We start from the raw sequence: 26,837 nt of genomic DNA on the forward strand, positions 1-26,837 counted from the left end.
CTGAGGGCTTTTTTTTATGTTTTTGATGTAATTCTTAAAATATGTAACAAAAAAATGTGTACAGCTGCCATATGTCCCCTAACGCCACTTATCTTTAAAAGCACACGTCTTCTGCCACATTATGCAGCAATACTTTTGCTCCAGCATGGCGGCTTCCAGTATAAACTTGCAGAGCTTTACCTACTGGCTTCTGTAATGGGGTTAAAAAACAGCCTTAAACAAGAGCTGTATATACAGGAGGAAAAGAATAGCATGGCGAGTAATAACCATGTTGTTGTTATAGTTTTACCCAGAAGTTTATAGGGATATGAAACCCCCAAAACATATTTTTTGATTGACAGAGCATAGAATTGTTAAAAGGTTTCCAATTTACTTCTATTACCCATCATATTTTTTGTTGAAGAGAGAGGTAGGTGTCTGGGGCACTACATGACTGGAAATAGTGCTGTAATCTAGTAGTCTTGCAAATAGAAAACTACTGCCATATAGTGCTCCAGAAATGGGCAGGCTCCTAAGCTTGCATCCCTGCCTTTCATCAAGATACCAAGAGAACATGGAAAAATTGATAATATAAGTAAACCAAAAAGTTGTTTCAAATTTGCTATCTGAATCATTAAAGAAAAAAATTGGGTTTAATAATCTTTTAATATCCCTTTTAAAGCATACACGGTTAATAATAATAATAATATAAAAAAAAAAGAAAAGCATTTTTACAAACTGTGGAAAAAAAACTAAATTTATGCTTATTTTCTTTCGGAATTATGATGGTTGAGTCCTCCATAACATATGGGATATATTTCCCGCAACTAGGAGCAGGTCAAGAGCCCATATCAGAGCTTAAAATCCCTCCCGTCTCTGTTTAATGTATAGCTTAATTAGCAGAGAATAGGAAATATATAGGAAGGAAAGACAAAGCAGGGTCTGTAGAGGTGTCATTAGAACTGACTACCCACCCAAAAATGTAAATGGGCGTGGCCTGTGGACCATCAGCAGTCCTCCATAACATATGGGATTAACACCTAAGCAGATGGTCTGTGTTACAGAAAGGATGGGACAAAAAACGTCAGCGATTAACATTTGGAAAAAAGTATGCAGAGAAGATCATATTGCAGCATTGCAAATGTGCTCCAAAGTTGCAACTGCCCTTGTAGAATGAGCTATGATACACTTCGGGGACTTTCCCGCCACCAAGTGAACCTTGTGAAACTCTTTTTGATCCAAGTGGCTCATGCTACCTTTAGTTGTCTTTTGCCCCTCTTACCAGTCCCGGAGTAGTGAACAACCATATTAGAAGATTGAATTATTTAGTAGCTTAAAGATGGAAAGCCCTGACTACATCAAGATTATGTAATAGCTCCTCCTTAGGGCTAGCAGGATCTTGACACAATGAAGGAACAACAATTTCCTGATTGATGTTTACTGCTGAAACAATCTTAGAAAGAAAATCATATTTAGTACGAAGTACAGCCTTATCCTTGTGAAAAATTGAGAATCACAGTACAAGGTTGACAACTCACAAATTCTCCTAGCTGAGGAGATTGCTTATAGGAAAAGTACTTACCAATATAAAAGCTTTATATCAAGGGAATGCATTGGTTCAAAAGGAGAGCCTTGTAATACACTAGATTCAAATTCCAGGTTGGAGAAATAGGTCTCACAAGTGGCCTAATGCTAAACAATGCCTGGACAAAAGTCTTAACATCAGGATGTTTAGCTAACATCCTATGAAAAAGAAGAGATAAAGCATGTATTTGGCCATTTAGGAAGCTAGCAGACAAACCCTTGTCAAGGCCATCTGAATAATTCAGGGAATCCTTAAGCAATACCAAGAAAACCCTCTTGAAGAGCACCACTCAAAATGCCTTGCAAATGTAATGAAGACTTGAGAGATCCTGATGGGGGGAAAAAGGTCCTTGAGACAACAGGAAGGAGCCATGGAGGAGATGACATCTGCACTAGATCTGCATACAGGTATACCTCACTTTACAGCGCTTCACTTTACAGCGATTCGCTAATACAGCGCTTTGTAGAGCTGAAGTTCAACCTCCAAGGATTTTGAAACAGTGCTGTAAATCATTGTGAGATTGCGAGAAAAGTGACTGGCACCATTTTGCTATGCTTAGTTCACTCTGTTAACTGCATTGCAGTGCAATCTGTGTCTCAGTGCTATAGTCTGGCAAATTTTACTAAAGTAATTGTCACTATTTTACAGGTACAGTATTTATTGAATACTAATTGAATATTTGCTGTGCTAGTGTTAAACTAAACGTAGCACTAATGCACCCCTAATATATGTTAGTTCAAACATGTTTTTAAGATTTTAAACACTGAAAAGAAATCTAATCTAATCTTTACAGTGGGGCTCCGGTCCCTAACCCGCTGTATGAGCGGGGTATACCTGTACCATGTTCTGCGGGGCCAGGCTGGAGCAAACTATATTACTGAATCTGACACCTGTTTGAACCAAGCATGACTCTAGGGAAAAAAAACAAATGGAGGAAACAGGTATGCTAGATGACATTCCCATGGACATACCAAGGCATCTATCATGTGAATTTTTGGATCTCTTGATCTCACACAATACCTTGGAAGATTGTGACTTAAGTGAGAGGCCATCAGACCTATGTCTGTATAACCCAACTTAAGCACTAAGCAATCTAAAATGTCCTGATGGAGAGACCACTCTCCTGGATGGACCGATTAACATCTGAGGTAATCCCCCTCCCCTAAATTTCCGGTAGGGAGCAATAATTCCTCAATGTCCAAAACAGAATCTGAGACTCTTCCTTCATGGCCAGCGAACTGGGGGTACCCCCTTGATTTATGTAGGTTACCAACACGATCTTGTACAACTGGAAATGTTTAAGATAATGTTGATTGGTAACCCCGCCTCTAGAGGAGACCAGACTACCCCCATTGGTGTCTGTCGCCCTAATAGCCCATGACTGACAAAAGGATGCCCCAAAGGTCAAAGACTTTCCAGAGCTGCCAGCGTGCTGGTAATGGGCTCAGTCTTACTGGCTATGCTGTATCTGTGTCAGAGTACCTATAAATAGCCTCTGGGCTGTGTGTGTGCGCTGTGGTAAGTCATTTACCGTAAGTAGCACCCCTTCACCAGCTTATCAAACCCTTTTCAAGGCAGCTGCTGCAGTATCCAGTAGAGAGCCCATCCAGTGCAGGAACGGGTACCACAGAGTATATTTGTAGGAAATACCTGTGTCCCACAGGGGGAGTCTAAGTAGGATTCCCCTGGACTCCTATGGGTAGTTATGGCTGAAGTCCCATAGGGAAATACTGTTCACATAACATGATATTCATATGTCCCTGTATCATTCAACTGCTGTGAAGTTTCACTTTTCTTTGTGAATGATAATTCCCAGCGATTATGGGTCTCGCATTGGACTGAGCTCCCAAATTTAAATCCATAAGCAAGTAGCTGGAACACCCCTATTATTGTGCTCCCTTATTAAGCCATGTCACTAATAGGAGGTGGGTGGGGAGGGGGATCCCTACACTATAGAGAAATAAAATTGATAATATAAAATTAAAAAAATCATTATTTATTATTAGACTCAGTGCCAATAACAAACATGGCAGGGGACAGAGGGAGGGTAATAGAATTGTTTAGGGGGATCCTGGAGGTAAGAGAGTAAGGATAGATTTCTATACAACAGAAATGAAGCAATAAATATATTTAAAACAAAAAACAAAACTGCATACTGGCAGAGACGGTTTGCTAATACCTAAGATGATGGTGATGGGTGTGGGGGGAGCTGTTTGGGAGGAATCAAGTAGTGATCTGGGGTGGGAGGTAGGAGGGTAATCTCCTCTACACTACAGCAAACATTTAACCTTACAAGCTAGATAATGAGCCCCTTTGTTGCTGGGAGTTTCAGAAGTGTGAAGCCATGCGTCTGCTGTTTCTGAACAAAGGGGACCCCAGAGGAGCTTTTACAAGTTAATTTTATATGTATGTAGCAAGGAAAATACTGCACTATCTGGATTTGATCAAAGGTGATAATCCTTCATTATTGCATACTAGTGACGTTTCAGGGAATTCACCCCTTCATCAGACCCACTTTAAAAATATATATAGCTTTCATAGGTAAATTTAAATAAAATAAAAAATAGGCTGTATTTTTGCTTAAAGGGACATTATACACTCATTTTGTCTTTGCATAAATGTTTTGTAGATGATCTATTTATAAAGCCCATAAAGTTTGTTTTTTTTAAAAATGTATAATTTTGCTGATTTTTAAATAACATTGCTCTGATTTTCAGACTCCTAACCAAGCCCCAAAGTTTTATTTGAATACCGTCAGCTACCTTCTCCAGCTTGCTCCTGTTTGTGTAAAGGGTCTTTTCATATGCAAATGAAGGGGGAGGGGGGAGTCTCTGCTATTTCCCACTTGCAGTGGGCTTTCCAGCTGCCTTTTCAACAGAGCTAAACTGAAAGCTTCTAAATACGTTTTTAAACCATTTTATACTGGATTTTTATATCAGTATCTGTGCATCTTATTCTTTATAGTAGTGTCTATTACATGCAGTTATATGAAAATGAGTGTATACTGTCCCTTTAAACAGAGTGAAAGCAAAAATGCTAAAAATTCTCTGGTACTTAGGTGACCTAAATTAACTAGTATGTCCACTGCTTTGGCAAGCAATGCTTTTCCTATCATGATTGTTGATGCAAAATCATAATCAACCTCAAGAGCAAATGACTAGAGAGACAAGGTGAGGGGAGACAGTGCAACAAGCACACTTTTTTTAAATTTATTTTACAGCCCAAAGCAGAAAACATAAATAATACATTAACATTGCAATAATGTTAGACTTTTTAATAATTAAACATTTACTCTTTAGTGAAAGCAGTCCTGTTTACCAGCATTATTGTTTAATAGATATTATAGTCTCCATAAACGCTTATAAAATTAAGCTGATGCAGCAGGATGACGTAAAATAACATACTTAACCCCCCCCCATATCTTCTATTGAATCTTATAGGTAGTAGAATATCTCTCTCACTTATACATCAGACATATGAATTCAAGCTTTACAGTGCACAAAACAGTCAGGCTGTGTAATGTTTATATGTGTAATATGGCAAAAATTTTTTTTTTTCTTCATATACAGCTAGGTACCAGAATGAGTTGGCTCTTGTGGACACTGAGAAACTGGCTGAAAGGTTTTACTATCAAGCTCTTACAGTCGTTCCCCAAATTGGTAATTATTACATGTTGTTAATTACATTGCAGAATAAGACAAAACAGGAGATTTCCTTGCATTTCTGTTATAAAAAGGTTAAAAGTATATTTGACATTTTGGCAACACCAACAGTCAGTTACAGCTCAATACATACAGAGCACATAGGAAAAAGTGATTTTGTTTTTATATTATATTTATAGGCACATTTTGTTTGAAATTTAACATTGGATTTGTTTGTGCTGGGGAAAATTTTTTTATGCTTGTGGAGGTCAATTCAGTCCCCAGCTGAGCTGTCATTATGAGCCAATGAGCAATAGATACTTAAGTATCACTTTTACCCAGACATTTCTTCTAATTCCAAAATTAGTTTAAACAACTTTAACTAATCCCTTTTCATGCAAAAAATAGTAACAAGTTTAACTGTCTCTTTAAATATTCATGATAAAACATTTTTTGAGTTCAATATCCATTTTTGCGATGTTTTATTTTGTCCCCATAGCATATGTGTAAGTTATTAATGGTTTATACCCTGGTTATCCCATCTTCATGTGCCTTTGCTCATTATCTGCTCTAAGATACTCCTCTTGTACAAGAACAAATAGAAGGTTATTTAACTTTCTTCCTGCATGGCTGACCACAGTGCTCGTTCACACTCTGCTTTACTACAGGAATGCCATTTAATCAGTTGGGTACACTGGCTGGAAGCAAGTACTATCATGTGGAGGCCACCTACTGCTATCTGCGCTGGTAGGTTTTACAAACTGCATTTGTATCCTGTAAATCTGCTTTATAAATGTATGCATTTTAGATTCTGCATGGAATTAACACTACTGTAATGTTTCTGAAACTTTTTTTCTTTTTAGCATTGTTGCTTCATGTTTCAGTTACGCCTTTTTTCTGTCTTGCAATGGATCTTTTTCTTTGATCCCAAAATACACATTTTCCTATCATTTGTTTGGGATAAAACATATACTGTAATTCAATATGTTCTTGAAACCCTTGAAAAGGCAGAAAGCGAATTAAGATTTTACCTTCACTATTTGAGGCTTCTCTGTAAGACTTGATCCAACTGTTGTACTTTGAGTGTACAGATGTGAGCACCTAGATAGGGTACTTTTTTCTAAACAGGTGTACACAAATTATACTGGTACCATTGCTTTGTGACTACGTTATTCACTGCTAGTTGTCATGCGCTGCCGGACATCTCAGCAATCTCTGCAGTCCCTGTGGGCCATAAGTCGCTTGTTCAGTTTTTTTCAAAACCATGAGCTGTCTTTAGTGCCTCCATAGGACTTACATGTTGCATGGATTTTTGAGTCTCTCAGGTTTTGGTTAACCTTTCTTTCCTATGGCATAGAGAGTTCACAAAACATTCTAATTACTAGTGGGATATTCACTCCTGGCCAGCAGGAGGTGGCAAAGAGCACCCCAGCAAAGCTGTTAAAAGGACATTCCAGTCAAAATTGAAATCCATATGAATGCATTTCAGTTTTGAATAGAAGCATTTTTGTAATATACATGTGTTAGCAAAAATGCTCCTAATAAAATCTATAGCTGTTTCAGAAGTGTATTTAAATATGCACAGTGCACCAGCATTTTAAACACAGCACTTGCTCAGAGAGCCTAAAGTGCTTGTACCATCTGGTAATTGCTCATTTTGTTAATTGCTGACTTGATACAAGCCCCTCTGGCACTCTGAGCAGCTACAGTATTTAAAATGCTGCTGCACTGCGAATAACTAGCTATCATGCACATGCAGAGAAAAATGTTAACATTAAAACTAGGGTTGCACCGATACCAAGTACTTGCATGAGTACTTGTACTTGTGCAAATGCACCGATACTTAAACCGATACCTCCACTTACTACCCATATGCTATCTTGTGGTGTTTTTTTTTTCAAACTGCATGTTCCCATTTCATTTAAAGCTGGAGTGGAGACTAAACTAAAAATTGTTTACTACTGTTCTGCCAATACAAATTGCTCTTATTTGTATTATTGTAGGAGAGATCACTGTACTGCGTTCATACGAACCCCTGAAGTACTGGACAGTTAATAAACTGTGATTTCCCGCTCTAGCTAAAATGGCCCAAAAATATCTTTCTGCCCCTTGCAGTAGTGTGGAAAGTTGAACCTCCTTACTGATAGCAAAAACAGACTTATAGCTGAACATGCAGAGATGCTTCTGTTCTGTTCCATAAAAAGAACTTGCCACTAACTTTTGAAAAATTATTCTAATTGCTAGATTGCCTTTTATACTGCTAGTTCTCATCTTGCACAATTATGTTCAAAACATACTGTACTCTGAGGAACATCTTAGCTTATATAATTGCAGGAAGAGTACTCATAGGAAAAATTAAGTTAATCCCAATGAACACTCATCCTGCAATTATAGGACTAGTTTTAGATTACATTTGATTGGTAAGCTTTACCAATGCTCTGTTCACATTTCCAACTCCATAGCCTTTAATGGAGTAGGACAAGTAATGAGAGCATTGGTAAAGCTTACCAGTCAAATGTAATCTAGCCCATAGTGTTGTTCACCGTGATTAAATAGTATTCTGTTCTATTTTTTACTGTATGGCACTTTTAGTTGGTTGCAATTTTATATTTATTATTGTTGTTAATATATTTTATTGTAATATTTTTATTTTCTAAACATGTTCTGTGAACTTTATGACAAATAAAACCTGTTTTATTATTTCATGATGTCTTTTGAGCTATAGTCCTTCATATTATAACGAAGGAATCTTAAATAATTAGTCTGTATTGTGCTTGGTAAACTGTCACATGACATAAAAAAAAAGTATCGGTAATTGGTATCGGCGAGTATTTGAAAAAAAGTATCGGTACTTGTACTCGGTCTTAAAAAAATGGTATCGGTGCAACCCTAATTAAAACAGTGATGACTTTTACCAGAAGCATTTTAGCTAATACATGTATATTGCAAATATGTTTCTGTTCAAAGATGTAATTCATCTATGTGCATTTAAATATTGGCTGGAATGTCCCTTTTAAGTATCAGTTCCCTTACCCATAACTCCCAGTCATTGTCTTTGCCTTGATCACGGTAGGATGGCAAAGATTGTGTCTGAAGATTTTAATCCTTTTAATGGGTACTTTTCCCTGCAAGCAAGGATTGGGACAATGCTGTGTCCATGTCAATCTCTTTAGTAAGAGTAATGGTGGCTATTAGCAGTTAGAAGACGGCGAGGTAGTCTTTGCTTAAACTTCTAACATTTATTGCGTTCGGTCCTAGGCATTTCCGGTTTCCGGCTTCTCTGTTCAGATCGGGGTTTGCAGCGGCGAGTGTGGAGGCTGCATTTTCTTCTTTCTACAGTGACAAGTAGATATGGGCTGTTTCAGTAACAAGAAGGTGTATTTTGCTACCGGGTGTGTCCGGTTTTCTGTACTAGTGGGATAGCAACTTCTGGAGGGTTTTAAGTGCTTATTTATGTTTTATTGCTTCATATAAATAAACTTAATTTGGCGTTTTTTTAATTTTTTTTGTTAATTGTGAACTGATACCCAATTATGGACACTAATACTGAAGTTGATTCATTTAAAAATGCTTATTGTGTTTGGAGGCTAAGAGAGTTCCTCCTGTACAGTTTTGCTCTTCCTGTTTAAATAAAACTTTAAAGTTTAAAGATATACCTCCCTCAGCCTCCTGTCTCTCAGGATAGTTTTATCCTAGCTACGCCTCCACTTTCCCCTCAAGCTTCACATGCAGAGCCTTGTGATTCCTCTCAACCTCCCGGGGGTGTTTTTTTTACCTGGGGATTTCGCTGTGCAGATTACTTCTGCTATTTCTGCATCTTTATCAGCTTTTCCAAAGGTTTCTGGCAAACGAAAGAGGAAATCTAAACATATTGATGTTAGTAAGACTGACTCCGCTAAAGCTGCGTTAGTCAGTTTGTCTCCATTATCTGATGATTATTCTTCAGTGGCTTCAGGGAAAATTGTCAGATTCTGATACTGTAGTGACAAATTCTGCAGATTCAGAGATTAATTTCAGATTTAAGTTAGAACACCAGAGTTATTTTGAAGGAGGTTCTTACTATTTTGGAAAAATCTGAATCTGTTGTGAAGATTCCAAAGAGGTCTAGTAAGCTTAATAGGGTTTATGATGTACCCTCATCTGTGGAAGTATTTTCAGTTCCAGACCGTATGGCAGATATTACTCAGGTATGGGATAAACCAGGGATTCCCTTTTCCCCGTCCCCCTTAATTTTTTTTTTATTTTTTTTCCTGTTGCTGACTCTATTTGTGACTCGTGGCGCACGGTGCCCAAGGTAGAGGAAGCTCTCTCTACTCTGGCTAAGAGAACTACTATTACTATTGAAGAAGATAGTTGTTCTTTCAAGGATCCCATGAATAAGAAGCTTGAGGCTTTTTTGAAGATGTACATTAATCAGGGATTACAGTGGCAACCTATTGCTACCATTGCGGGGGCAACATCTTATTGGTGCAATGATTTATCTAATCTTATCATAGAAGAGACTACTATAGACGAGATCCAAGACAGGATCAAGGCTCTCAAGCTAGCCAATACCTTTATTTGTGATGCCAACATGCAAGTTCTTAGGTTTGGTGCTAAGATTTCTGGTTTTACTGTTTTAGCTCGCAGAGCTCTCTGGTTAAAATCTTGGTCTGCAGATGTTGCATCCAAATCCAAGCTTTTATCTCTGCCTTAAAAGAGTAAAACCTTGTTTGGACCAGGTCTGGCAGAAATTATTTCTGACATTACAGGTGGAAATGGTTCTTTCCTACCTCAGGATAAAAAGAATAGACTTAAGGGTCGCCAGAATTCTAATTTTTGTTCCTTTCGTAACTTTAAGGGACAGAAGTCTTCCTCTTCCAAGTCTGATCAATCCAACTCTTCTTGGAGGTCCGGTTAGCCTTGGAATAGGGGGAAGTAAGCTAAGAAGCCTTCCGTTGATTCTAAATCAACATGAAGGGGCCGCTCCCAAACCTGTAGTGGATCAAGGTGGGGGGGCTGACTTTCTTTTTTTTAGCAGGTTTGGATACGCGAATTTCCAGGTCCTTGGGCCATAGATATATTATCCCACGGTTACAGAATAGGATTCAAATCTTGTCCTCCCAGGGGCAGGTTCCACCTGTCAAGGTTATCTGCAAATCGGATAAAGAGAGAGGCCTTCTTAAACTGCGTAAAGGATCTATCATCCCTGGGAGTGATTGTTCCAGTTTCTCTAGAGGAACAGGGTCTAGGATTCTATTCCAATCGATTTGAAGTTCCCAAGAAGGAGGGAACTTTTCGTCCCATTCTGGACTTAGTGTCTCAATTAATTCCTCAGGGTTCCGTCCTTCAAGATGGAGACCATCAGTTCTATTCTTTCTTTGGTCCAAAAGGGTCAGTTCATGATGACCATAAATCCGATGGACTCGTATCTTCATGTTCCTATTCACAGGGATCATTACCAGTATCTAAGGTTTGCCTTCTTGGACAAACATTTCCAGTTTGTTGCCCTTTCTTTTGGCCTTGCTACAGCTCCCAGGATTTTTACAAATGTTTTTGGGGCTCTTCTGGCAGTGGTGAGGTCCCAGGGTATTGCTGTGGTGCCTTATCTAGATGACATTCTAGTTCAAGCGCCAACTTTTCATCTAGCAAGATCTCATACCGAGATGTCTATTCTACGTTCCCACAGGTGGAAAGTGAATCTGGTAAAGAGTTCCCTTGTTCCAGATACCAGGGTTTGTTTCTTGGGAACTATCATAGATTCGCTGTCCATGAAGATTTTTCTGACAGATGTCAGAAAATCCAAGCTTCATGTTCCTTTCCTGTCTCTCCAGTCTGCTATTCGTCCATCTGTGGCTCTATGCACGGAGTTGATTGGACTGATGGTTGCCTCCATGGGCATTATTCCTTTTGCTTGGTTTCATCTGAGACCTCTGCAGCTATGCATGCTCAGTCAATGGAACGGGGACCACTCAGATCTCTCGCAGAAGATACATTTGGATTCCCCAACAAAAGTCTCACTCTCATGGTGGGTTTCACAGGACCATCTGTCTTCGGGCACATGCTTCCTGAGGCCTTCCTGGGTGATTGTGACCACCGAAGCCAGCCTGTTAGGCTGGGGAGCAGTTTGGGGTTTCTTAAAGAGACAGGGTCTGTGGATTTCAGAGGAGTCGTCTCTTCCAATAAACATCTTGGAGTTGAGAGCAATTTTCTATGCTTTAATAGCTTGGCCTCAACTAGCTTTGGTCCAGTTTATCAGTTTTCAGTTAGACAACATCACCTAGGTGGCCTACATAAATCACCAGGGAGGAACTCTGAGTTCCTTGGCAATAGGAGTCTCACATTCTCCAGTGGGCTGAGTCTCACGATTGCCATCTCTCGGCCATCCACATACCAGGGGTGGACAACTGGGAGGCGGATTTTCTAAGCAGGCAGACTTTTCATCCTGGAGAGTGGGCTCTCCACCCAGAGGTTTTCACAATAACTCTCAAGCTTCCAAAGTATGGTTCAAGGTCAAGAGATCCTCAAGCCGTTCTGGTAGATGCTCTAGCGGTTCCTTGGAGTTTCAACCTAGCATACCTGTCTCCTCAGTTTGTGTTGCTTCCAAGAGTAATTGCTTGCATCAAACAGGAGAGAGCTTCTGTGATTATAATAGCTCCTGCATGGCCTCGCAGGATCTGGTGACAATGTCATCTTTTCCGCCATGGAGGTTAACTTTCAGGAAGGACCTTCTACTTCAGGGTCCCTTTCTTCATCCAAATCTGGTTTCTGCCAGATGTTCAGTCTTTTGTTCAGGCCTTGGTCAGAATCAGTCCTGTGTTTAAATCTGTTACTTCTCCTTGGAGTCTTAACCTTGTTCTTAGAGTTTTGCAGCAGGCTCCGTTAAGCCAAGGCATTCTGTTAGTATTACTATCTTGGAAGGCTTTGTTTCTTCTTGCTATTTCTTCTGCTCGCAGAGTTTCCAAACTTTCGGCTCTGCAGTGTGATTCCTCTTACCTTTTTTTTGATGCTGATAAGCTGGTCCTTCGTACTAAGATGGGGTTTCTCCCTAAGGTAGTGTGGGATCGCAATATTAATTAGGAAATTGTTGTTCCTCCTTTCTGTCCTTACCCTTCTTCCCAGAAGGAATATATTTTGCATAACTTGGATGTTGTGTGTGTTCTTAAATTTTACCATCAAGCAACTAAAGATTTTCGGCAGACTTCTGCCCTGTTTGTTGTTTTCTCTGGTAAGCGTAGGGTTCCGAAGGCCACTTCTACCTCTCTTTCTTTCTGGTTGAGAAGTGTTAACCGGTTAGCTTATGGGACAGCAGCCTCCTGAGAGAATTACGGCTCATTCCACTAGAGCTGTTTCATCTTCATGGGCTTTCAAAAATGAAGCTTCTGTGGAGCAAATCTGTAAGGCGGCTACTTGGTCCTCTTTACATACTTTTTCCAAATTCTACAAATTTGATACTTCTGCCTCAGCTGAGGCTACTTTTGGGAGATAGGTTCTTCAAGCGGTGGTGCCTTCTGTTTAGGTCTGCCTGTCATGTTCTCCCTCCCTATTCATTCTGTATCCTCTAGCTTAGGTATTGGTTGCCACTAGTAATTAGAATGTTTCGTGGACTCTCTCTGCCATAGGAAAAAAAAAAAGTTTTCTTACGACCCACCCTTGTTTAAATTCAGACGGCCGTTTTTTTGTACAAACCTCAGTCACTTCTATATTCCCACTAGTAATTAGAATTTTTTGTGGACTCTTTGCCTTGAAAGAGAGAAAAAAATTATTTTCCTGTTCATTGTTAAATTTAAACGGACATGAAAACCAAAATCTATCTTTTGTGATTCAGAGCATTTAATTTTAATCCGCTTTCCAATTTGCTTTTATTTAATTTTCTTCAATAACTTGCTATCCTTAGTTGGAAAGCATGCCTAGGTAGGCTCAAGAAGCACCAATGCACTACTGGGAGCTAGTTGCGAATTGGTGGCTGCACATAAATGCCTGTTGTGATTGTTTCACCTGCTATTTTTAGCTAGCTCCCAATAGTGCATAACTGCTCCTGAGCCTACCTGGGTATGCTTTTCAGCTATGGATAGCAAGAGAATGGATCGCATTTGATAATAGAATTAAATTGGGAAAGTAGTTTAAAATCACATTCTCTATCTGAATCATGAAAGACATTTTTTGGGTATCATCTCCCTTTAAAGTACCAGACCAGCAAAGCACTGCTGGTCATGTGCAGGAACTGCCGCAGACCCAATCAGCAGAGCTAGTCATACAACTTGGCTATGTAATTAGAGCTGCTAATTGGATCAGTGGCAGTTTCTGCTTGGGACTAGCTGATCTCTTCAGGTCCTGAGCAGTAATTTAACTGTGCATCGCCAGTAATACAATTACATGCTCTAATGCATTATAAATATGAATTTTGCATATTATAATGGCACTTTAATTATTCTTCTAGTCTCTGCTCAATTCTGTTCCTTGTGGTGGTTCTACTTTTGTGCTTCTCCTATACGTAAAAACTAGAAAGAAAGTGAACAGTAGGGAATCAACTGAACTAATTTCAAGTAGATGCCTAAATATTAAACTATTGTACAGAAGTCTGCTTCACATGCTGTCACACTGAACATGACAACTTGCTTTGTCTGCAAGTATAAATATTATTCTTTGTAGAATCTTTTGGTACTTTCCTTTTGTGTCATTTGTTCCCTTGTTCTCAGCATAAAGAATCTTGAAAAAATCATTCACAATGAGGGAACTTAAACTATATGTTTTAAGTTTGTGTGTGTGAAAGGTTGATTTTTAGGGGCAGATTACGAGTGGAGCACAAATGTTTGCACGGAAGTGATAAGAGGTTTATCGTGGGTGTTTGTGCTTGTCGGGTTTACCACTGATATTATGAGTTGAAAGTAAATGTGATCGCTTCAGCGCAATCCTGATTTACACTAGTATTATTACTGCGTCCTCAGAGCTCTGGTTAACTGTTTTACAAAACGCATAAAAAATGTATTACAAAGCACTCATAACACCATCTAATAAAAATGATTCAAAAAAATTCCACACAAGTTATAAAGACTGAGATACGAGATCTCAGGTGTTAGAAAAAAAAAAAGGCAGCCAAAGGGCTTTAACCTAGCGATACATACAGATACATTTGTACATATGTGTTTGTGTGTGTGTGTACATATGTATTTGTGTGTGTGTGTGTATATGTATTTGTGTGTGTGTGTGTACATATGTATTTGTGTGTGTGTGTACATATGTATTTGTGTGTGTGTACATATGTATTTGTGTGTGTGTGTGTGTGTGTACATATGTATTTGTGTGTGTGTGTACATATGTATTTGTGTGTGTGTGTACATATGTATTTGTGTGTGTGTGTGTACATATGTATTTGTGTGTGTGTGTGTGTACATATGTATTTGTGTGTGTGTACATATGTATTTGTGTGTGTGTGTGTGTGTACATATGTATTTGTGTGTGTGTGTACATATGTATTTGTGTGTGTGTGTACATATGTATTTGTGTGTGTGTGTGTACATATGTATTTGTGTGTGTGTGTACATATGTATTTGTGTGTGTGTGTGTGTGTGTGTGTGTGTGTGTGTGTGTGTACATATGTATTTGTGTGTGTGTGTGTGTGTACATATGTATTTGTGTGTGTGTGTGTACATATGTATTTGTGTGTGTGTGTGTACATATGTATTTGTGTGTGTGTGTGTACATATGTATTTGTGTGTGTGTGTGTACATATGTATTTGTGTGTGTGTGTGTACATATGTATTTGTGTGTGTGTGTGTACATATGTATTTGTGTGTGTGTGTGTACATATGTATTTGTGTGTGTGTACATATGTATTTGTGTGTGTGTGTGTACATATGTATTTGTGTGTGTGTGTGTACATATGTATTTGTGTGTGTGTGTGTACATATGTATTTGTGTGTGTGTGTGTACATATGTATTTGTGTGTGTGTGTGTGTGTACATATGTATTTGTGTGTGTGTGTGTGTGTGTACATATGTATTTGTGTGTGTGTGTGTGTGTACATATGTATTTGTGTGTGTGTGTGTGTGTACATATGTATTTGTGTGTGTGTGTGTGTGTACATATGTATTTGTGTGTGTGTGTGTGTGTACATATGTATTTGTGTGTGTGTGTGTGTGTACATATGTATTTGTGTGTGTGTACATTAGGGGTGCTGAAAATAATTATATGGGCGATGCATCGCGATGTGGCATGAAACGATTCTGCGTCGATACAGTGAAGGGCGCAAATCGATTCATGTATCATCACGTGACCCCCGTCTCCAGGACAAGTATAGATAAAGCGTGCGGTACTGCTAATGCAGTACAATAGCACAGCGTTTGATGTCACGTCGCCAATAAAGCAACGGGGCTGCTAATGGGCGGTCTCTGGAAGTGCTGCATGCAGTAGGACTGGTGCCGTGACTGCCTGAGTGATGGTGACGACTCAGAGTTCACATGGCGGTATCATTTTTATTTTGTGGGAGACGGAGTCCTATGGTGAGAAACTTAGTAAAGCAGAATACATTTTGCCTGTGAGCACCACGTATCTTTTAATTTCTACTAGAAAACCCCTCATTATCGCAAATCGGTGAAATCACAGGTCCCTCTAGATGTTTTTTTTCAAAATGCTCATGAACATTATTGTGCTTTATTTTAATTTGTATTTATGAAACTCCATATCACATGGATTGGTCAGGGATTTATGTTTTGTTTTCTGAGCATGACCATTTTCACACAAATAATAATGGTAATGGTGGTAACTTAAGCTTGACCTATCTATTTTGGTTTTAATTTAATGTCTATTAGTATTTACTAAGTAAATAGACATTAAATTAAAACCAACATAGATAGGTTAGACATTTATTTATGTTCATTTTTGTTTACTGGTGTATACTATATACATTTAAATATTTTCTTTTATTGAAGTACACTGCGTGCACTGCCTTTTTTACACTACTACAGTTTGATGCCATATTGCCAATACAATTGCCATTTAGTATTTACTGTTCTAAATAAATGCTGTTGTTGTCTGCTGTGTTCAGACTTTGCCACACGAGGAAGAGTGTCCTTTTTTGAGATAATAAAATAGAGTTCTTTTGACTGCTTGAATTTTTTTGCATAAAAATTTAAATCATGGGCATAATTGGGGAACTAATCGTGATGCATCATAGAATCAAATCGTTGACATGATAATCGTAATCGAATTGTGAGACCAGTGAAGATGTGCACCCCTAGTGCATGTGTGTGTGTACATATGTGTGTGTGTGTACATATGTGTGTGTGTGTACATATGTGTGTGTGTGTACATATGTGTGTGTGTGTACATATGTGTGTGTGTGTACATATGTGTGTGTGTGTGTACATATGTGTGTGTGTGTACATGTGTGTGTGTGTGTACATGTGTGTGTGTGTGTACATATGTGTGTGTGTGTGTGTACATATGTGTGTGTGTGTGTGTACATATGTGTGTGTGTGTGTGTACATATGTGTGTGTGTGTGTGTGTGTGTACGTGTGTGTGTACGTGTGTACGTATGTGTGTACGTATGTGTGTGTGTACGTATATGTGTGTGTGTACGTATATGTGTGTGTGTACGTATATGTGTGTGTGTACGTATATGTGTGTGTGTACGTATATGTGTGTGTACGTATATGTGTGTGTACATATGTACGTGTGTACGTGTGTGTGTACATATGTACGTGTTTGTGTGTGTACGTGTGTGTGTGTGTACGTGTGTGTGTGTGTACGTGTGTGTGTGTGTACGTGTGTGTGTACGTGTGTGTGTACGTGTGTGTGTACGTGTGTGTGTACGTGTGTGTGTACATATGTGTGTGTGTACATATGTGTGTGTGTGTGTGTACATATGTGTGTGTGTGTGTGTACATATGTGTGTGTACATATGTGTGTGTGTGTGTACATATGTGTGTGTACATATGTGTGTGTGTGTGTGTGTGTACATATGTGTGTGTGTACATATGTGTGTGTGTACGTGTGTGTGTGTGTGTACGTGTGTGTGTGTGTACGTGTGTGTGTGTGTGTGTGTGTGTGCGTGTGTGTGTACGTGTGTGTGTGTACGTGTGTGTGTGTACGTGTGTGTACGTGTGTGTGTGTACGTGTGTGTGTGTGTGTGTGTGTACGTGTGTGTGTACGTGTGTGTGTGTGTGTGTACGTGTGTGTGTGTACGTGTGTGTGTGTGTGTGTGTACGTACGTGTGTGTGTACGTGTGTGTGTGTACGTGTGTGTGTGTACGTGTGTGTGTGTGTGTACGTGTGTGTGTACGTGTGTGTGTACGTGTGTGTGTGTACGTGTGTGTGTGTACGTACGTGTGTGTGTACGTACGTGTGTGTGTACGTACGTGTGTGTGTATGTGTGTGTGTGTATGTGTGTGTGTATGTGTGTGTGTATGTGTGTGTGTATGTGTGTGTGTACGTGTGTGTGTGTACGTGTGTGTGTGTACGTGTGTGTGTGTACGTGTGTGTGTGTACGTGTGTGTGTGTACGTGTGTGTGTGTACGTGTGTGTGTGTGTGTACGTGTGTGTGTGTACGTGTGTGTGTGTACGTGTGTACGTACGTGTGTACGTACGTGTGTGTGTACGTGTGTGTGTACGTGTGTGTACGTAAGTGTGTGCGTACGTAAGTGTGTGTGTACGTAAGTGTGTGCGTACGTACGTGTGTGCGTACGTACGTGTGTGCGTACGTACGTGTGTGCGTACGTACGTGTGTGCGTACGTACGTGTGTGCGTACGTACGTGTGTGCGTACGTACGTGTGTGCGTACGTACGTGTGTGCGTACGTACGTGTGTACGTGTGTGTGTACGTGTGTGTGTACGTGTGTGTGTACGTGTGTGTGTACGTGTGTGTGTACGTGTGTGTGTACGTGTGTGTGTACGTGTGTGTGTACGTGTGTGTGTACGTGTGTGTGTACGTACGTGTGTGTGTACGTACGTGTGTGTGTGTACGTACGTGTGTGTGTACGTACGTGTGTGTGTGTACGTGTGTGTGTGTGTGTGTACGTGTGTGTGTGTACGTACGTGTGTGTGTGTACGTACGTGTGTGTGTACGTACGTGTGTGTGTGTGTACGTACGTGTGTGTGTACGTGTGTGTGTGTACGTACGTGTGTGTGTGTACGTACGTGTGTACGTACGTGTGTACGTACGTGTGTGTGTACGTGTGTGTGTACGTGTGTGTGTGTGCGTGTGTGCGTGTGTGTGTACGTGTACGCGTGTGTGTGTGTGTGTACGTGTGTGTGTGTGTGTGTGTACGTGTGTGTGTGTGTGTGTGTGTGTGTGTGTACGTGTGTGTGTGTGTGTGTGTACGTGTGTGTGTGTGTGTGTGTGTGTGGTGTACGTGTGTGTGTATGTGTGTGTGTGTGTGTGTACGTGTACGTGTGTACGTGTGTACGTGTACGTGTGTGTACGTGTGTGTGTACGTGTGTGTACGTGTGTGTGTACGTGTGTGTGTACGTGTGTGTGTACGTGTGTGTGTACGTGTGTGTGTACGTGTGTGTGTACGTGTGTGTGTACGTGTGTGTGTACGTGTGTGTGTACGTGTGAGTGTACGTGTGTGTGTACGTGTGTGTGTACGTGTGTGTGTACGTGTGTGTGTACGTGTGGTGTGTGTGTACGTGTGTGTGTGTGTGTATGTGTGTGTGTATGTGTGTGTGTGTGTGTGTGTGTACGTGTACGTGTGTACGTGTGTGTGTACGTGTGTGTGTACGTGTGTGTGTACGTGTGTGTGTACGTGTGGGTGTACGTGTGTGTGTACGTGTGTGTGTACGTGTGTGTGTACGGTGTGTGTGTGTACGTGGTGTGTGTAGCGGTGTGTGTGTGTACGTGTGTACGGTGTGTGTGTGTGTGTGGTGTGTGTGTACGTGTACGTTGTGTACGTGTGTGGGTACGTGTGTGTGTACGGTGGTGTGTACGTTGTACGTGTGTGTACGTGTGTGTACGTGTGTGTGTACGTGTGTGTGTTACGTGTGTGTGTACGTGTGTGTGTACGTGTGTGTGTGTTCGTGTGTGTGTACGTGTGTGTGTGTGTACGTGTGTGTGTGTGTGTATGTGTGTCGTGTGTGTGTACGTGTACGTGTGTACGTGTGTGTGTACGTGTGTGTGTACGTGTGTGTGTACGTGTGTGTGTACGTGTGTGTGTACGTGTGTGTGTACGTGTGTGTACGTGTGTGTGTACGTGTGTGTGTACGTGTGTGTGTACGTGTGTGTGTACGTGTGGTGTGTACGTGTGTGTGTACGTGTGTGTGTACGTGTGTGTGTGTGTACGTGTTGTGTGTGTGTATGTGTGTGTGTGTGTGTACGTGTACGTGTGTACGTGTGTGTGTACGTGTGTGTGTACGTGTGTGTGTACGTGTGTGTGTACGTGTGTGTGTGTGGTGTATGTGTTGTGTGTGTGTGTACGTGTACGTGTGTACGTGTGTGTGTACGTGTGTGTGTGTGTACGTGTGTGTGTACGTGTGGTGTGTGTGTGTGTACGTGTGTGTGTACGTGGTGTGTGTACGTGTGTGTGTACCTTGTGTGTGTACGTGTGTGGTGTGTGTACGGTGTGTGTGTGTGTACGTGTGTGTGTGTGTGTATGTGTGTGTGTGTGTGTACGTGTCGTGTGTACGTGTGTGTGTACGTGTGTGTGTACGTGTGTGTGTACGTGGTGTGTGTGTGTACGTGTGTGTGTGTGTGTATGTGTGTGTGTGTGTGTGTACGTGTACGTGTGTACGTGTGTGTGTACGTGTGTGTGTACGTGTGTGTGTACGTGTGTGTGTACGTGTGTGTGTACGTGTGTGTGTACGTGTGTGTGTACGTGTGTGTGTACGTGTGTGTGTACGTGTGTGTGTACGTGTGTGTGTGTACGTGTGTGTGTACGTGTGTGTGTGTGTACGTGTGTGTGTGTGTGTGTGTGTGTGTGTGTGTGTGTACGTGTACGTGTGTACGTGTGTGTGTACGTGTGTGTGTACGTGTGTGTGTACGTGTGTGTGTACGTGTGTGTGTACGTGTGTGTGTACGTGTGTTGTGTACGTGTGTGTGTACGTGTGTGTGTACGTGTGTGTGTACGTGTGTGTGTGTACGTGTGTGTGTACGTGTGTGTGTGTACGTGTGTACGTGTGTGTGTGTGTGTGTGTGTGTGTACGTGTGTGTGTGTGTGTGTGTGTGTGTGTACGTGTGTGTGTGTGTACGTGTGTGTGTGTGTGTACGTGTGTGTGTGTGTACGTGTGTGTGTGGTGTACGTGTGGTGTGTGTGTACGTGTGTGTGTGTGTACGTGTGTGTGTGTGTAGCGTGTGGTGTGTGTACGTGTGTGTGTGTGTGTACGTGTGTGTGTGTGTGTACGTGTGTGTGTGTGTGTACGTGTGTGTGTGTGTGTATGTGTGTGTGTGTGTGTGTACGTGTACGTGTGTACGTGTGTGTGTACGTGTGTGTGTACGTGTGTGTGTACGTGTGTGTGGTACGTGTGTGTGTACGTGTGGTGTGTACGTGTGTGTGTACGTGTGTGTGTACGTGTGTGTGTACGTGTGTGTGTACGTGTGTGTGTGTACGTGTGTGTGTGTGTGTGTGTTGTGTGTACGTGTGTGTGTGTGTGTGTGTGTGTGTACGTGTGTGTGTGTGTGTGTGTGTGTGTACGTGTGTGTGTGTGTACGTGTGTGTGTGTGTACGTGTGTGTGTGTGTGTACGTGTGTGTGTGTGTACGTGTGTGTGTGTGTACGTGTGTGTGTGTGTACGTGTGTGTGTGTGTGTACGTGTGTGTGTGTGTGTACGTGTGTGTGTGTGTACGTGTGTGTGTACGTGTGTGTGTGTACGTACGTGTGTGTGTACGTGTGTGTGTACGTGTGTGTGTACGTGTGTGTGTACGTGTGTGTGTGTACGTACGTGTGTGTACGTACGTGTGTGTACGTGTGTGTACGTACGTGTGTGTACGTGTGTGTACGTACGTGTGTGTGTACGTACGTGTGTGTACGTACGTGTGTGTACGTGTGTGTGTGTACGTGTGTGTGTACGTACGTGTGTGTGTACGTGTGTGTGTGTACGTGTGTGTGTGTGTACATGTGTACGTGTGTGTGTGTACATGTGTGTGTGTGTGTACATGTGTGTGTACATGTGTGTGTACGTGTGTGTGTGTATGTACGTGTGTGTGTGTGTGTACATGTGTGTGTGTGTGTACATGTGTGTGTGTGTGTACGTGTGTGTGTGTGTGTACATGTGTGTACATGTGTGTGTGTGTACATGTGTGTGTGTGTACATGTGTGTGTGTGTGTACATGTGTGTGTACGTGTGTGTGTGTACATGTGTGTGTACGTGTGTGTGTGTGTGTGTGTACGTGTGTGTGTACATATGTGTGTGTGTGTGTGTATTTATAGACATATACACATATAAACACAAATACATAGAGACAGACGAGTGCTCTTCACTCGTAATCTGACCCCAAGTGGGCTTGAAACAAGTTGTCATTTTAGTGACCAATAAAAACCTTTTTGTTTTAGTGTTGTTGCAGTTTGCTGTACCCAATTCTCCACAACAACAAAAAACTTAAAGGGACAAAAGTAAAAATGTAACTTTCATGATTTGGATAGAAGATGACATTTTAAACAACTTTCCAATTTACTTCTGTTACCAATAAAACAAAGAAAAGTTGATATCATTTATGACATTTCTAGTGAAAAAAATAACATACTCTTTCATAAGAATTAGAGCATGTAATTTTTTTTTATCTGGAATAATTTTAAGCACTGCTCTGCAAAACATGTTTTAAAGCATTTTAAAATTCTTAATTTTATTAGAAAATGTGCATTGTTTTGCAGTTCAGTTATATAACCTTTGAAAAGTTGTATTTCTTCTGTAATATAAAACAGACAAGAGCATCTGCTCTGATCAACCCATCATTGTGTAGAATGCTGCAGGCTTATGTGCACTACAACCATAGTAATGTTTAGAGTTAACTTAGTAGAAAATAAGTGTAAATCATTGCTTTATAACTAACATTAAAAGGACAGTAAAGTCTAAAGTAAAATTCCATGATTCTGATAGGGCATGCCACTTTAAACAACTTTCCAATTTACGTTTATCAGCAAATTTGCTATGTTCTTTTGGTATTCTTTGTTGAAACCTAAACACAGATATGCTTATATGCGAATTTCTAAGTCCTTGAAGGCTGCCTCTTATCGGAATGCATTTGTCATGATTGTGCTCATGCCTGTGGAGTTATTTAAAGTCGGCACTTATTACTTGAAATGCAAATCTGTCAAAAGATCCTGAGTAAGGGGGCAGACTGCAGAAGCTTAAATACAAGGCAATCACAGTAAAAAGTATATTAATATAAAACGGTGCTGGTCATGCAGAGCTGGGGAATGGTAAATAAAGGGAATATCAATCTTTTTTTAAACAATAACATTTTGGTGTTTACTGTCCCTTTATTAAACTTTTATGAAGAATTCAGTTTAGTATTTTAGCTTCCTTGAAGCAAACTTGTCCACAGGGAAATATATTAGTCTTAATGCACTGAGCTTATTAACCCTTATTAGTTCTATAGAAACCTATCCCTCAATAGGCTTAAGAAAACAAATACAAACGACCAGCAAAGTGCTTGGTTAAAGCTATGGGTTAATCCAATACCCACAATTACATCAAGAATAGTATATTTATTATAGACAAAAAGATAAAATTTTGAGAACAGATAAGATATACTCATATAGGTGACCAATTGCTACAAATTCTTATTCTTAGTAATCAATACATTTGAAATAGTAAAAGAAAAAAAAAGGTGTAAAAAAAAATAAAATTATAACAGTATAAGATGTCTGATTAGTTTGTCTCTTTAAAAGGATGTTAAACGGTCTGTTTCATTGCAATTTGTTTTTTATTTTGCACTACATTTGTGCTCCTGTCAGAGCCCTACAAGGTGGAGGCCTTTTGCAGGAATTTTATCTTAGTTTTAGTAGCAGTTATGATTGTCTTATATGTGTGCGCCTGTGTGCAAACACTGGCTTAATATCTACCAAATGACAATGGTCTTAGTAGTATTTGTATTTCTATGTCTATGGGTATATAAATAAATGTATAGAAAAAAACGTTTTTTAGTTTTTAAAGAATTTTCATAGAATAATATCTTAAAATTATTAAGTTCTAATTCAAAAATAAAAATAAAAAATAATAATAAAAAAATATACAAAGATTATTGGTTAAAAATAATATTCTTTTATTAGAATCAATATAAAAGTCAGTCGAAATTGCTTAATCTTAGTGGTTATGTGAGAAAGTTGGTACCAACCAATTGTATTGAGGTGTAGCTAAAATTAGTATATGATATGTGTGTAAAATTAGCAAGTCCAGTTTATACCTTGGTAGGTATTTAAAAATACTTTTTGTAAAAGATTTGGCTTTTCGCTCATAAAATGCACCAAAGGTAGAAAATAAGGTATAATTGGTAGAAATACAGTTGTTAGAGATCGTTGTTGAAGACAACTATTGACACCTGCTTCAACAATAGGTGTTTATTTTCAGCCTTTTTGAAATAAGCCTTTTTGTGATATGACCAAAAGATTTAGGCTAGGTGTTTGAGCCGTTTTCTGTATGTCACAGTAATTATATATCACAATAGTTATTGAACACTTAGTTTGTCTTTTGCGATATTATTAATCAACAGACTTTGAATAAGGTAAGGAATTTTATCTTAGCCTGATGTCATAATACTTCTAGACTAGATAAGGAGTCAGATTTGTTCATGCCAAGAACTGACAGAATAAAAATTTAAGATGTCCAATGGGACATCTTAATTGGGACAATTTTAACTTCATCATACTAATAAATATAATGGAATCAGAAATATCCTAATATCATCTATATTATTTGCACAAGCCACTTTGTTCTACATTTATATGTGAAGATTGCTGTTTTTATACTATTTCAAGTATGTTTTTTATGTTTACATCTTATAATATTCAGGATCCATGAATTTTATTTCCATTTGTAATTTTTATTTCTTCACAACCTTTTGCTGCATTTTTACCATTGTGTATAATACATTTGTGCTATTTTAAATTATTCACCTCAGCCTTTTAGGCGCTCGCTTCAACCTTTGAAGACTGCCTCCCAGTTCTTTTGACAAACGTGCATGTTATCCAATCATTGCTGACTCATAAATAACTCCACAGGAGTGAGCACAATGTTATCTATATAGCACAAAAGAACTAGCGCTGTCTACCTGTGAAAACTGTCAAAATGCACTAAGATCGAAATTAGCATATGAGCCTACCTAGGTTTAGCTTTCAATAAAGAATACCAAGAGGAACAAAGCAAATTTGATGATAAAAGTAAATTGCAAAGTTGTCTAAAACTGCATGCCCTATCCGAATCAGGAAAGTTTAATCTTGACTAGACTGTCCCTTTTAATTGTCTAAATACCATGTTTCATACCGTGATCTGAAGTCTAGCAGAAAAAATAGATGATAATAAAATGCTTGGCTTTTACCTTTATTATCAGCGCCTTTTACATTCAAAATGTGTGTTGCAATACAGGGCCAAACACTTATCCGGCTTATATATATATATAATTTTTTTTAAATGTTTTTGTTTTTAAATTCCATGCTCTATTTGCATAATGAAAGTTGTAATTTTGACATTGAACTGGCAAAGACATCACTTGAATGCACAAAACCTAGAGCTGTGCTTGAGGGACACACAACGCAGACAATCTATTTTCAAGTTGTATCAGTGTTGTATCTTAAAATGAATTATTTGGTACCCAGTTTTTCCTTTTGCTTTTCTGACAGTATACAATCTGAAATATCTTTCGATGGTGCTTACGGCAACTTAAAAAGGTTATACGACAAAGCTGCAAAAATGTATCACCAGCTTCGGAAAAGCGAGACCAGGAAGTTGTCGCCCAGCAAAAAAAGGTGAAGTGTGTGAAAGAAATAATAATTTCACATCCAGGTTAATGGCTAAGTTCCCTATAGAGACAATAATTTTATTAGAAACAAAGACCCTGGGAATAGCCATGTAAAGAGTCACTGTTTACAGATTTTAGGAGGGGGGGGGGGGGTGTCAAAAAGCATTGCACATTTCTATTACCTTGTTGCTTGAGACTTAATATATTAAAATGTAAAAAAGAGATAAAATTGAGAAATTATATTGAAGGAAACCTTATGTGTATTTTAATGTACTGTCCAATGAGACTGAAAGTTTAAATGTATTTTTTTTCAGGTGTAAAGATATCAAGAGGCTTTTAGTAAGTTTTATGTATCTGCAGAGTCTTCTACAACCTAAGAGCATGTAAGTAGTGGTTAGTACATGTCTAAAAATATTTTAGAAACATATTATTTTATGCTGTACGTAGATTAATTTCATATGTTATGTTTCCAATCATTGCTATTAAACAAGTGTCATGGGTATGTTTTCTGTTTGTCATAGCTTTGTGTAAACCAGACATAATTAAAGAACCACTCAATGCAGTAGAATTGCATAATTAAAGGGACACTAAACCCAAAAATTTTCTTTCATGATTTAAGTAGAGAATACAATTTTAAACATTCCAATTTACTTCTATTATCTAATTGGCTTTATTCTTTAAATATCCTTTATTGAAGAAACAGCAATGCACGTGGGTGAACTAATACACAAGGCATCTATGTGCAGCAACCAATCAGCAGCTACTGAGCCTATCTAGATATGTTTTTCAGCAAAGTACTTCTATTATCTAATTTGCATCATTCTCTAGATATAAATTAGAAAGTTGTTTTAAAATTGCATGCTCTTTCTAAATCGTGAAAGAAAAAATTTGGGTTTCATGTCCCTTTAACAAGTGCATAATAAGACAATGATTTAGCACCTACTCTGAATTTCAAATAAGCAAACGTGTGACAAATTTACCAGACATCAGCCAATTACAGACTAGTACACGTATACCCTGTGAGCTTGTGCACATGCTCAGTAGGATCTTGTTCCTCAAAGTGTGAATATAAAAAGACTGTGCACAATTTGATAATCGAAGTAAATTAGAAAGTGTCTTAAAAGTGCTGCTCTATCTGAATCATAAAAGTTTATTTCTCCAACATAGGTGTGTCCGGTCCACGGCGTCATCCTTACTTGTGGGATATTCTCTTCCCCAACAGGAAATGGCAAAGAGCCCAGCAAAGCTGGTCACATGATCCCTCCTAGGCTCCGCCTTCCCCAGTCATTCTCTTTGCCGTTGCACAGGCAACATCTCCACGGAGATGGCTTAGAGTTTTTTGGTGTTTAAATGTAGTTTTTATTCTTCAATCAAGAGTTTGTTATTTTAAAATAGTGCTGGTATGTACTATTTACTCTGAAACAGAAAAGAGATGAAGATTTCTGTTTGTAAGAGGAAAATGATTTTAGCAACCGTTACTAAAATCGATGGCTGTTTCCACACAGGACTGTTGAGAGGAATTAACTTCAGTTGGGGGAAACAGTGAGCAGACTTTTGCTGCTTGAGGTATGACACATTTCTAACAAGACTTGGTAATGCTGGAAGCTGTCATTTTCCCTATGGGATCCGGTAAGCCATTTTTATTAAATAAGAATAAAGGGCTTCACAAGGGCTTTAAAGACTGGTAGACATTTTTCTGGGCTAAAACGATTGATTTATAAGCATTTTTAATAGTTTATAGCTTTGAGGAGTTATTTTATTCTTGG

The 26,837-nt window shown here is 39.3% G+C and overlaps 1 protein-coding gene across 2 annotated transcripts in view; it reads left to right on the forward strand.

Moving 5' to 3' along the window:
- SMG5 (SMG5 nonsense mediated mRNA decay factor) overlaps positions 1 to 26,837 on the forward strand; it is a 200,383-nt gene that overhangs the window by 25,116 nt on the left and 148,430 nt on the right. For both annotated transcript variants that reach the window (XM_053704596.1, XM_053704602.1), the window contains exons 6-9: positions 5,134 to 5,223; positions 5,874 to 5,952; positions 24,953 to 25,078; positions 25,386 to 25,454. In XM_053704596.1, coding sequence (XP_053560571.1) covers positions 5,134 to 5,223; positions 5,874 to 5,952; positions 24,953 to 25,078; positions 25,386 to 25,454 — 364 coding nt within the window. The remainder of the gene's footprint in view (positions 1 to 5,133; positions 5,224 to 5,873; positions 5,953 to 24,952; positions 25,079 to 25,385; positions 25,455 to 26,837) is intronic.

Source organism: Bombina bombina, chromosome 1 (assembly GCF_027579735.1).
Source record: "Bombina bombina isolate aBomBom1 chromosome 1, aBomBom1.pri, whole genome shotgun sequence".
Taxonomy (NCBI): domain Eukaryota; kingdom Metazoa; phylum Chordata; class Amphibia; order Anura; family Bombinatoridae; genus Bombina; species Bombina bombina.